Raw genomic sequence first — 13,876 nt, 5'->3', positions numbered from 1 at the left:
GTCCTTCAAAACAATGTGATTCCCTTCACTCAGTACCTCAGATAAGTATAGCATTAACATCCAGAGAAAGGAGTGGGAGGATAGGATTCAGATTGAAAGAGAAACTGAGCCAAGTGGGAAATCATAGCATTCTCTGAGTAAATAGGAAACATTACTTTCTTCCATTTGTCAGGCCTCAGTAGAGAAGGAGAAAACAAACAAACTCTCTGAACAAACCCAAACAATTCTGGATAGCCGTAATATTATACTTGTCTAGGAGATAAAAAAAATTTACTATCACAGTTTCTGAAGAATGCCCTGTTAAAAGGAAGGGAAAAAATTTGTCAATCTAACATACAATATTAGGATATATTAAAATCCCAGTGTTTAGTAAATACAATGTTTATTCTTAAGCTGGTGTTGTCATTTCTTATAAAAATGTTAGAAAATTAGAGTTTTCCCCCAAAATTGAACTTTTCAATTATCCTCTATCACTATTTTTATTTTAGCGACCTATTGGCACCATTAAAACCAAAGTGAATAAATTAGAATTCAATTTATTTCAATTCAGCAAAAAGATAATTTTGTGCCTCTTATATGCAAGATTCTATATGAGGTGCTGAGGCTCCTAAATAAACAAATGAACTAACAACCACAAAGCAAGAAAAGAATGAATGATTGAATGAGCATCTTTATCTTCAAGGAGTTTACAGTCTACTGGGAAATATAGCATGTACAAAACATGTAAGAATATGAAGGACACCTAGACTGAATACAGGAAGATCCAAGTGCAAATCCAGCCTCAGAAATATACTCGTTGAGTGATCCTAGTTAAGTCACTTAACCTTCTTTGCCAAAGTTTCTTCGTTTGCAAAATGAACTGGAGAAATAAATGGCAAACTAATATATCTTTGACAAGAAAACTCCAAATGGGATCAAAAACAATTGGGTGTGACTGAACAACTACAACAGCAGAGTGATAAGAGCTAGAGGGTTCAGTGGCTAATCTGCTGGACCTGGTATCAGAAAGACCTGAGTTCAAAATTGGCCTCAGATACTTAAACAATTTGTGTGGCTCTAAGCAAATCACTTAACCCCTGTTTATTTTAATTAACTGAAGGAAATGACAAACCATTCTAGCATCTTTACCAAGAAAATCCTATGGACATTATTGAAATGCTGTAGTTTTTAGAGTCACTGAATAACAAAAAGTAGAATAAGTGCAATTTACAAAGAATTTGACCTATGTTTTGATCATATTCTAGCCTAGTTCAGAACAATTGAGTGTAGATCAAGCACTATGTCAAAGGTTGCCAAAGTGAATTGTTTGATTAACTTTTACTTTTACTATTCTTTTACTATTCTATTTTACTATTACTTTTACTATTCAAAAACAATGCCCCTCATGGCACAGGAAACATACCATCTTTTTGTAAAAATACAAAGGATTCGCAGTTCTATGTAGCCCACTTAAGCTTCTTCAATGATGGTGGAAGATTGGTGAAAAGGAGAACAAAGGATGCCATAAATCGCAAAGATTTTATAATGTCAATAACTTTTGTTTATTGGTGCTTTAAATGTGAACTCTCTCCCCAGTGAACATCAAATGAAAATAATAGTCAAAAAGATAAAACAAATCAATCTTGGCTTTTTCTCTATAAACAAAGCAGAAAAAGGAAGGAAGGAAGAGAGAAAGAGAGAGAGAGAGAGAGAGAGAAAGAGAGAGAGAGAGAGAGAGAAAGAGAGAAAGAGAAAGAGAGAGAAAGAGAGAGAGAGAAAGGAAAAGAAAGAAAAACAAACAAAAAGATATATATATCACACTTTTTTTTTTATCTAATCTTCACAACTGTCCTATAAGATATCCCTATTTCACAGCTGAAGTTGTTTTGGTTTAACTTTGATCTTGAAGAGGACCATGGCATCAAGAAAGTAATGCCATGACTTGCAAGTGAATTGAATTTAAGTGATAAGGACCCTGCAAAGTAACCCAGCCTCAAAGATCAGGATGGCCCTTGAAGTTCTGGAGATTTTTTTTTCATTTCTCAGTTTAACTGAAGCAATACCAATTCAGTGATTAAGACTTACTAAGAAATGAGATAAATAAAGAGGCCCTTACTTGCAATCCAGAGGACTAAAGCTGACAAGTTATATTGCCTAGTATCACACATCTAGTAGCTGTTAGATAATTGAATTCAGGTTGTTCTGATTCTGTAAATTTATAAAATAAGCATACAAACCAAACATAATAATTGTAAATCTTAATTTCATGATCCCAAATTCAGTTGAGGTCAGGAAATTAAGATTTGTTATTCATAATTCAGTTATACAACCCCATCTGAGGTCATGACTCACAGTTTAAGAAACTTTACTCTAAATCTTCTTGTTTCTGGATAGGGTTATATTGATTGCATTGAGCCCCAGAACAGAGTAAAGCCTCCTAAAACAAATCTATAACCACTCTAGAGTTTAGTCTGCACATCCACATAGGAAAGACTAATAGAATTAATATCTCTTGCTAAAATGATGACTTTCATTTGGTAAATAACCAAGTGAGTTTATTCATCAATATGTATATCTGGGACATATGGTAAAATGACTTTGGCATAGTCAATAAACAATATTTGCTGAATTCATAGATCAAATCATTTTCTTAAATATTTTCTTACCAGTTAAAAATGAGCGAACATTCAGTATTATATGACTCAAAGATCAAATTTCAGAAGAGTAGAAGAGATACCCCAATTGAAATAAAATATCAAAAACCCTCTGATCCAGTCTTTAACTTTCATTTCATTAACATGAAAAGCCAAGCATTTTCATTATATGCTATCCTCCAACTCTACCTTTCAATAAGACTACAATATTTATAATTCACTTATGTTTTAAAAACCCTTTGATATTGTAGATATGTTCAATACAAAATAAATCTCAATCTGGAATTCTTAAATTTGCATCAACAAAAGATAAAAAAGAAATTTCCAAGGTCTAACATTGTTTTGATTTGTGAGAAGTATTGAAGAAGAGATGCAAATTAACACAGAGAGAATTTCAATGAGCTATTTCAATAACCTGTGATTTTTGTCAGTGTGGGAGTTCTAGCTACTCACAGAGATCATGATGTTTCTATAATTTAGTCTTTGTAAGCTACCAGATTCTTTGAGAAGTCAAGACTTGCCCATGGTCACAGAACTAATAAGTGTCAAGAATAGGAATTCAACCCATTTCTTCCTATCCTGGAGTATTATATATTCACCAGGATGCTATAATTCCTTTTTAAAAGTTATTTCCATCAAAGAATTTTCTAATAGTAAAAGAAGAGTTAATTCCATAATAACTACTAAAAATACATTATGCAATTTCTTCTTTTTATTTTTTTTTTAAATAGGATAGTTTAGTTGTCTCTGAAGAGAAGAAAAGGCTTCAAAAGTATTTCAATGTCTGCTTCCAGGTCAGTGATTTGGTTAAAAGGTACTTTTGCAGTAAAATCCTTTCTGAGTCTGTTTCTGTGTTTGTCTCTGTCTCTCCTTCCTCCTCTTCTTTCTCTCTTCTTTTCTTCCTCCTGCCTCTTTCTCTGTCTCTGTTTCAGTCTCCCTCTCTCTGTCTTTCTCTATCTATCTATTTCTTGTTCTCTTTTTCTCTTCCTGAATTTTTTATTCAGATTTTTAAATTGATATGGGTAGCTATAAGCTAGACCATGAATGCTGATAAATTTTTTAAGCTATAAATTGCCAGGGAAAAAAAAATGTCAGTGTTGTAATACTAGCTAAATTAAGTAGAAGTTACTATCACAAGCATCCTACTATAGAATAGGTCATAAGAGTTGCATGTATGTCTATGTGTACATGTGGGTGTACATGTCTGCCCAGTAAAAAAAAAAAATTACACATTATTCAAAGGACATTAGAATATGCTTCACTGAACATAATAAAAGACAAATTGTGACCTGGAACAAGAGTAAAAAACATTATGAAGGTCACATATGATTAGCACAGATTTTAAACAGAAAAATTAAGAAATAAAGGAACAAGTAAAATATTGATAAACCTAAGATATTGTGAGGGGCAGAGGGAGAGAAAAGAAGATGAATTGAAAAAGAAGCTCCTAGTGTACTGGGTAGATTTTCTGTGAAAAATTCTTAGGAAAATATCAAAAAGAATAGTGCAAAATGAAAAGACATGGAAGATTTATAGCCTGCATTGATTACTGGGGAGTATGCAGAATCCACATTTGTGAAATGATAGATCAATCAAAGTACTATATTCAATGTAAAAGCCTACAGAAGTGAAAACTAGCTTTTTGCAATGAGTATATCAATATAAATCAGTAAAACTTCTGTAGCTCAAGCTTCTTTGAGAAGAGTCACTTCGCTTTGAGAAGACACACACACACACACACACACACACACACACACACACACACACACACAGAGACAAAACTCCAGTAGCTGGAAACAATTAATATCTATTGTTAATTATATACAATTATTTTATAAAACTCTCTACCAGGACCACAGTGATGATGATATTACTCCAAATGAACTTACATGAACCTTAAATTGGCAGTCAATGAATAAGAGTCTTATTCAAAAATATCTGTAATCACAATTGTCTCTAAGTTCCTTCCTTAATGTATATGATAATCCATCTATTATGCCAATGTGATGATTTTCATGCATGTTTTACACTAGCATCCAACATACAGACATTGTTATGATGATCATGGCAATTTTAGTGGCATAAATGGAATCCCTTATTCTTGCCACATGATTGGCCATTTTTTCTTTCTATTACACAATTCCTTCATATGTTATAGTCTTTAATTTACTTCTAAATGATACACATTTTTAAAAAGTTCTTCAAAGCTAGTTGTATAATTTTTTCCACCTTTGATATGGCATATGGCAAGGAGGAAAATGATAAAAGTAATCTAAGACTCAGATTTAGCATGAAGTGATCAGCAAAATGATTAGAGGGTTAGAAACTCAAGAGGAGAACAGAATTAAATTGGTTCAACAATGGTTCAAGATTGAGAAAAAAAGGAGAGAGTGGCTAGTGCAGAGAGGATAGTCTAAGAAAGTATTGTGGGATAAAGAGATTAGAGGTCACATTGCAGATGTAGAATACAGCCTGGCAAGGGAAGGCAGAGGAAAAAGAAAAAAACAAAAAACAGTAGATTATGGTCAGATAAGGAGATTTTGGAATTCTTAAGCATTAAGGTGGTGCATTTATGTGTGATGGTAAAATCAAGAGTATGGTCATTTTTATGTGATTGAGATGGAATGGAGGTTAACACATATATGTTGAAATGTAAACCACTGACACTTTTCATCTACTTGATATTTTCTGGATGGATGAGCATGCCAAATTACTTTGAATGATTAGAAACCTCTTTGAAGAAGTTCTCCATTGTTTTAGGCTCATTGTAATCAACACAATGCCATATGTATATAAAGAATCTAAAAGACATTAGCATCCACAGAGATTCTCTTTTTGACATGAACTCTCTATGATCTATCTCTTCCAACAAAGTAGCAAAAAACCTTTGGTAAGCATATATTTCCCTGTTTTACATCTCACCAGATTTATGATCAGAAAGTCATTGAATAAGTTTATTTCTAATGCTATAAATCACAAGGAATTGTCAATAATTTTGGTAAACTTATGGGATCCAGCCAGAAAACACACCATCCTATCAAATCAATTTTTTTCCATAATAAACAGTCAATAAACAAAATGAAAACTTATATTTTCTACATGTTTCATTCTATTTTCAAGTGGTATGAGGTCCATTGCTGAGTATTGCTTGAATATTGTGTTTTATTAAAACTCTACCTGAGAAGACTTTTGATTTATGCATAGCTTGATCTCATAAAAGTGTTTGTTTGGATGAATAAATTAGCATATAGATCAGCAATTGCTAATGTTCTTTTAGTCTTCTTTTGTCAATATTAAGGTCCATTTTTTTCTTTTTCCATGAATTTGGAATCTACTTCAAATACCTTTTACATCATTCTTTTGTGATACTTTCAGCACATATCTTAATATGTGTTTGGTTTATTTTGGCTTCTTTTCTCATCTTTGTTCTCTTTGATGCCATTTCTCTCTCTTCTATAAACTAATCTGAGACTGCAAAAGTGTGGTACTATAGCTGTACCTTGATGAAGAAAATAGTTTATAAAATTATTTCTGAAAATCTTTTTTTTTTTATTTTAATTTTTCTTGTTTGTAATTCTTTAATCTTTTTTTCACTATTGAATGTCCTTGGGATGACTTTGTGTTTAGTTGATAATCTTGCCAATATTTCTTAAAACAGATGTTTGTCTTCGATTTCTTCTCTTTGCTTTTTGACACTATACTGCTCATACCTATCCATGATTGTTCTTTGTAAAATTTTATAAATAAGTTCATATTCTAATCTGATATTGCTTTTGGCAGCTCTCTCTGACAAGTAAGTCAGACGTTTGCTGACTAAACTCCTTTCTATGCTCTTTTGGTCTCCTTGATTTTGCACTTAATTTACAATGATTAAACTTCAGGATAGAATTATTATAGTCATTGTTGATGTCATTTATTTTGCTTTTTTAATTTTAATTTTTTTTTATTTTTAATCATTTGTTTAAAATTTCAAGGTTAAGCTACGTCAATAGTAAGCCATATGTGTTTTTTCCTTATTCCTATTTTTAAAAAAAATCTTGATGAGTTGATGTTCTGACTATACATAGATAGCTGACTCAAGGAAAACTCCCACATAAATAACAAGTCTATTCCTGCCTGCTAATTCCATAAAAGAAGAAGAAGAAAGTGAGTGATTTATGATGAGAAAATTGAACAAGAGAAAAAAAAAAAAAGCATAACTATTATTCAGGGCTAATTCTAGTCTATATAGTAAACCATATGATTTTATTTGACAGTATCAAGGGATTAGTCTCATATATAACATCTCCACTAACCAGATAAGGTTCTAGAAAATTCCTTTTATGAGTCACTCATTTGAAGCAAGGCATCCGGTATCCAGGGAAACCTAGCATCACAGGGGCAATATCTTAACCTCTTTCCCCCAGCAAGTTAAACTATTTATTTAAAGCATCCTGGAGACTTGATTAATTCAGGAAATTAAAGGCTCAGGCTGTTGGCATCACTTCCTGTCCCCATGAGGACCAAAAAAATCTATGAGGTGCTCTAGGCATCTTCTCTGATGTTTCAGGTGTGATAAACAATAGGCAATTCAATCAATGGAGTTTACAGAGATAAATCTACTTTGAAGTATCCACAATACATATCTTTTTTTCCTCCTTTGACTAAATAGATCTTCTTTATTTATTCTATATGCTTATATATGCTAAATGACCTAAAAGCATCTTATTCTTTTTCAATATCAAACATAAACTATCAGGGGACTGACTGTCCTGAGTTAAGGTCAGTCCACAGATATTGGTATAATCTTGCAGGATTGGAATAAAATAATCTTATTAAAGTGGGGAGTAGGCAGAAAAGACCTTCATACTACTTTCTGAGAGTGTTTTTTCGATAGGAAGTGTAGCTATGGAGCACCATGAGATGTCCCCTTAAACCTTGGGAGATTAAGAATAAAATGTGGCCACTTATCAATACAAAACGGATGTGAATATACTCTATACCCTTAAGAACGTTATCTTGATTATAACTCCTGCAAAATATCTTTTAAGGCTATCAGCTGGACCTTTTAGGCTATTAGTTTAAAGTGAGTTTCCTCCATGTTCTATTAGATTTTTTCAGAGCTCAGGTTATCATCAAAGCAGTTAAGAGGGATGGAATTTTAAGGAATTGAAAGACATTTTCCTCTCAAAAATGGATAATAATTATCCAATTGTCTCAGGAGAAACTTAAAGAATACTCTTTCCTAATTCAAGGGAGTCTGAAGAGGGAAAGAAATTTTGGATTTGAATGAATTATTGGTAATAATCAATGCAACTGAACAAGCACTCTTCAATCCTTTAAATTGCATATGTCAAAGAGGTAACCATCTGAGAGGAAGCATGAGCAACCGCAATAATGATAAGGAAATTCTTAAACATATTTTCTAACAACTATGCTGAAGGAACTACTTTACTTTTTTCTTTTCTTTAATTTTTATGATTTTATTGAGCATCTGAAAGGGCAGTCTGAACTCTTGCCATATGGACTTTTTTTTATGATTTTTTGGAGCAAGCTAGTAGGAGAAACACTTGAAAGGTCAATGCTTAATTCTTCTGAGGAGACATTTTTGGAATTGGGGACATAGTTAACTATACAAATCATATCCCAGTTAGTATGATAAGGACAGGCAAGATTGATAAATCATTTAAAAAACTTTCCACTCTCTCCACAGATTTATTAAATTTCCAATAAGGAGTCCCTGCATTATTCAACATTGGCTAAAATAGTTAATGCTTATAAATGGCAAACAGAGTACATTACTGGCCTTGGTAGTCTCTAAATTTGCTTTTGTTGATGATGTTTTTTTATTTGTTTGTTTGTTTGTTTTTCTAGAGCACAGGTGGCTAATCTGAACTAAGCATTCCTGTTCTGGCAGAAATTTAGTGAATTTGAGACATCAGGTTTCCTTTATCCTTTGGTCTTGATCAACTCGCAGCAAGGAGATTTTGCTGCAAGAAGAGCATGATCACTTAGAATCCTAGGAGATTGTAAGAGCTATTTCACATGTCAATTCTTTACCTTATGAATATGGTAGACAGGCCAGAGACAGGGCCTTTCTCCCTTTAGTTTAGTGGCCCCAGTATGAGAAGGTAGAGCCAGGTCTTAACAAGGGTAAGACACCAACAATTCCCCAACCCTTGCAGAGCATAGGAAGGAAGCAGCAGGGGAATTCCACAATAATATTCTGCACTGAGGGTGAGGGAGGAAAGGAAGAGGCAAAATCAGGTCTTGCCAGGGAATGTTACATAATGTTCACCCCCTCAACATCAGGGTGGCAAGTGTGGTACAGTCGAGTCTGGGGCAAGGGAGATATATGAAGCTCCATAAATAGGAGTTCGATAACTTCCAGGCTATATCCCAGCATAAGGCAGCAGAATTCCAGTAGACAATTTTCATGTTCTAGCATAGAGAGGTAGGAGTTAACACTGGAAGAATGGGAAGCAGGCAAAGACAATGTATTCACCAAAAACAACCTGTGAGCAGGAGGCCCAGACCCACATCTGAATGGCAGGGGTCATGAATCTCAGCAGAAGTAGATCAGGGTCCCTTAGTGGAAACTGATAATAGAGCCAGGCCTAGCCCATTCCCAAAATAGGGAATACATCCCAAAGGAAGTAAAAACTTAGTGGCAGAAAAGTGTGCAAGTTTAGTGGCAAAAGCCAGATCAACTATAAGCATATTGTTTCCTATAATGTAGAACTGAATAGACATTCCATATCATTGGCAGTATAATACCAAGTGACCAATGTAATTTTCTAAGAAAGATTTGAACAACAAAATTTTAAATTATTATTAGGAAATAGCTTATTTTTCAGCAACAGAAACATGAAAATATCTATCCATTCCCCACAGAAGAAGAGAGTTTTTCAGGGCTCTCTTAATGAAATAAGTACTTTGTATCTCTCCTGTCATAGGGCTCCCTGGAAAGCATTTCTCCCTGACCTGTGATAAGGCTCAGTGACCATGCAGAATGTCTCATCACTTTTGCTATTTCTGGTGCTGAGAAAACCCACTGGGAAAATAATAATATGATATCACCTACCACATGGACGTCATCATTTAGACCTAGACTCATCTGTTCCTAGGATTCTTCTATATTTAGTCACTTATTTGAGGAGCCATTACATTATTAGATTTGGTTTTGCTATGGTTCTGTTTCAGTTTTTTTTTTTTTTTTCCTTTTCTTTAGTGCTGCCTCTATGAATCTTCTTGAATACCACAGGTCAGAGTTGACCAGTATCATTCCTAAAGCAATTAAAATGGTAATATTTCCTCTTGAAGGGTAGTTTCAAACTAGAACAGAAACATCTCTTTCCATCTATACTGACTTAGAAAACTACAAATTAACATTTTCTCTATTATGCTATGTTTTTATTTATTTTGTTAAACATTTCCCAGTAACATGTAGCTCAGGCCACAGTTGGGAGTTTTAGAGTTATGAGTTTTAAACCTTTACTCTAGAACATCTCATGGACCTTTTCACCAAGAGGTGAAGCATAATGTGAAATAATAAGATTTATCCTTCCTTCGTGAAAATTAGGTTAATTCTATTTAACATGTATAGGACTGCTTGCCATCTGGGGGAGGGGATGAGGGAGGGAGGAGAAAAATCAGAACAGAAGTGAGGGCAAGGGATAATGTTGTAAAAAATTACCTTGGCATTGATTCTGTCAATAAAAAGTTAGTTAAAAAAAAAAAAAGGAAAATTAGGTTAATTTTAATTAAAAGGTAGTGAAATGAAACTTGATTACCTTAAAGGATGTAAGATTCAGTCTATTGATGTCACTTCCTGATCTTATGAGTACATAAAATCCAGAAGGAACTACATATGTTCTCTTTATTGTTTGGCTAATAGAAAATAACGAGCACCCAAAGCAAGGAAATTTAGAAGAAATATGTGTCCTCAGTGGAGGACAATTAGGACAATCAATGATATCAATGGATATCATTGATAAATACATTCTTCTGTTACAGGTAATTCTTTTGCTAACTTTCAAATGACCTTTAAATGTCTTGTTCCTTTTGAATATCAAATATAAATGATCAAGGAACTGGCCTGAGTAAAGATCAGACCAGAACACCTGGTTAAAATAAACTCTTTTATCACGTTAAAATCAGATAACTTGACACAGGAATATTTAGTGAAAAAAGCAGGAAGAATTCAAATCATAGTAAGGTATGAAGATATTTTATATTGTGTATTATATAATCCTGAAATGTGACTAAAGGAATAAATATTACAAATTTTTAATATTGATTTTATATACTTTTTTAAACTATTGATGTCACCTGATTTTTGATAGTTTTGAAATCTGTAAAGTGGACAAAGTTAGAGAGAATGGAATTCCGTGGAATTTCATTCCATGGAATAAAACTGATTGCATTTTAAAATTTGATATACTATTTCAAGAATTATTTAGTATTACATTTCACAAAGCTATGTTTTTCATTAGGAAATTGAGATTAGATGGTTTATAGATTTATTGAAATTACAACTTAATTCAAGTTCAGCACTCAACAAATTTCAACTTTTGATTCCTTGAGTTTTAAATAGTATGGATTTTAAATGAATAAAAAATTGCTAATTTCTGTCTCTATTATTTAAAAAAAGAAAAGAAAAGTAAGCTATCCTTCATCTTTAAAAATCTTTTGCTAATTATGGATAAGCACCTCATTTTTTTTTTCCAAAAAGATAATGGCAATGAATTCCATTCATTGGTCAGAAGTAACATTCTCTGGTCAAAATAATATTCTGATTCTCTGATTTAATTACCAAATATTGTACATGTGAAACCTAGGTCAAAAGTCTTTGTTTATTGAGTAATAAACCTGTGTAATCATACAAACTTAATTAGTCAGTTTCTTATTGTGGAATTTACTTTCTCCAGTGACTCTAAAAGCAACATATCAAAAGCTCATTGTGGTTTTATTCAGAAATATCTTTCTTAGAGAGGAAACAGAAGTTTATCCTCTTAATTATAGTTACTTTCTGTATTTATATAGACATGTTCAATGAATTATTTTCAACCCTTTATATCATCTATGAATATAAATACATTAAATCATATGGTGTCAGTGATAATTTCTGCATTTAAACATGATTATTATGACTTCAAAATCATTGGGGGTGTTTTGTACATTCTTATACTTTTCAATTAATCTGTCAAAAATACATGCCAATAAACTGTTTAGAAATGACACTACCTTTCCAGAGCCTGTTAGACTGACATTGCACGGAAGCAATTTCATTAACATGTTTATAATTGGGCTGTGATTGAAACTGCTATTGAAGAAGTCAAATACATCACAATAAGCTGTACATCAATGACATACTTTCTATGAAATTAACATTTTCAAATGATGGTCTCAGGAAACCTATTAATAATTAAAATGAAACTGCTTTGATTTATTCCTTTTCCAGACACACTTTTGCAAATTTTTCACAGCATTAACATTCCATAAGTAGATATTACATAGTAGTTGTCATTAAAATTTAATGCAATATTCATAGTTTTACATTTGAACTTTTAACTTTCAGTCATCTATAAAGGAGAAACATTGAAATAAAGAAAGCAAGTAAATGATCTTTAAATCACATTATAAATATAAATTTAAAATTAAAATAATCAATGACTTTTTAGTAACCTTTACTCTACTATCTTTATTACCTGGATGTCATTCAAAATATGCAAAATTCTTGTAACACCCCCATTTATGAAAAGTAATAGTATTTCAAGAACTGGGGACCTAAAAGCACACACTCACTCAATAAATTGACCAATATTGAACATCAATGCCAGACTCTGTCATTGACTTAAGAAATTATCTGAAAGTCAAAAGTGAAAGCATATAAAATCAATGTATTTCTCTTGTTCTCCTCTGTTCTACCCATATACATATCTATCCAGAAGCATTTAACATATAGAAGGATAAAAGCTGGAAGGAATAACTGAGAGAGACTACTTCATTTTTCTCTCTGTATTCTCAATGGCAAGAAAATTACAATGCTTGGCAATACATATTTGTTGAACTTTTTAACTGAACTATTTATTAAATGTTTAATGTGTGCTGGGCATATTGACTTTTAGTCTTGACTTAAGTTTTAGTCCCGTGCACATAAAAAAGTTATCTCTATTCTTTTCTCACCTTCAATGTGAATATAATGAATCCTGAAATTCAGAACCAGAGAGGATAATAATTAGAATAGTTGGAATGCTGCCTTTTAGGTTCTTTCTAAGCCTGAATCTATGGTTCCATGATATATTCTCAAAGATTTTATTAAGAAAATGCCAGAGGATCACAATGGCAAATATTCAATTATAAAATGATAATTATTTTGTGTATTTTATTAATACAAAGATTCTTTCACTGATGAAGTCATAAATTGGCTAATCCAATGATTATTTATTAAATTCCTATTATGATCAAGAAAACTGGGTAGGCCTTTTTGGAGATACAAAAGCAAGATTATAAATAAAAGTCAAGTAATCTGGCACAAAAATACTTAAAATATATTTATTACCTGCTGTTATGTCACTTTGTTGTTTTCCTAATTTGAAGAGATTCAGTTTAATTTTTCCATCATGAAGATAGAGGAGGAGACCTCCAGAATACTGATGAAAGTTATTGGATAGCAGAAGTCCCATTTTATTCCAAGTGCGAAATTGAAAACTCACAGATATTTCATCCTGCCCAGAGGAACCATGTAGTGCTAGGTAGCTGCCAGAGCCCAAAAAAGTTACTGGAACGGTTTGTGGTTGTGAACAAGAAAATGACACATTTCCCTAAGAACAAAATAAAGGGATATAATAGTCAGATTCCACAATGGCATTTTTGTCCTAGTGATACATTTTTAATATAAATATTTAATTGTGGTTTTAAAAAATGTCATCATTTCTCAATGGATTTCTTTCTCCTCAACTTGCTATACCTCCCTGAATGCTTACAAAAATAAAATATATATCTAAACAAACAAATTGACTCATTGGCTATATCTGACAACATATTATTAGCTTTGCAAATATTCATAGAGTTCTTCCTTGTGGATACTAATTCTACATGATTCTTGATATGAATCTTAAAAATTGTAGTAACATACTTAACTATCCTTACCATCCTAACCTTCCTAATTATTCTAGACAGTTATTTTCCCATTTTCCATATGAAGTCCTGATTTTCTTATTTCCAGCTCTTAGTTAAGACTATTACACTCTATTTCCCAA

General features: G+C 32.4%; 1 protein-coding gene across 1 annotated transcript in view; it reads right to left on the bottom strand.

Moving 5' to 3' along the window:
* The window catches only part of CNTNAP4 (contactin associated protein family member 4), a 630,591-nt gene that overhangs the window by 191,862 nt on the left and 424,853 nt on the right, over positions 1 to 13,876 (bottom strand). The window contains exon 8 of the mRNA XM_051996707.1: positions 13,177 to 13,438. Within this exon, the coding sequence (XP_051852667.1) occupies positions 13,177 to 13,438 (262 nt within the window). The remainder of the gene's footprint in view (positions 1 to 13,176; positions 13,439 to 13,876) is intronic.

Source organism: Antechinus flavipes, chromosome 1, assembly GCF_016432865.1.
Source record: "Antechinus flavipes isolate AdamAnt ecotype Samford, QLD, Australia chromosome 1, AdamAnt_v2, whole genome shotgun sequence".
Classification (NCBI taxonomy): domain Eukaryota; kingdom Metazoa; phylum Chordata; class Mammalia; order Dasyuromorphia; family Dasyuridae; genus Antechinus; species Antechinus flavipes.
Note: the sequence above shows the minus strand (reverse complement) of the source record. Positions and strands in the feature narration are given on the sequence as shown.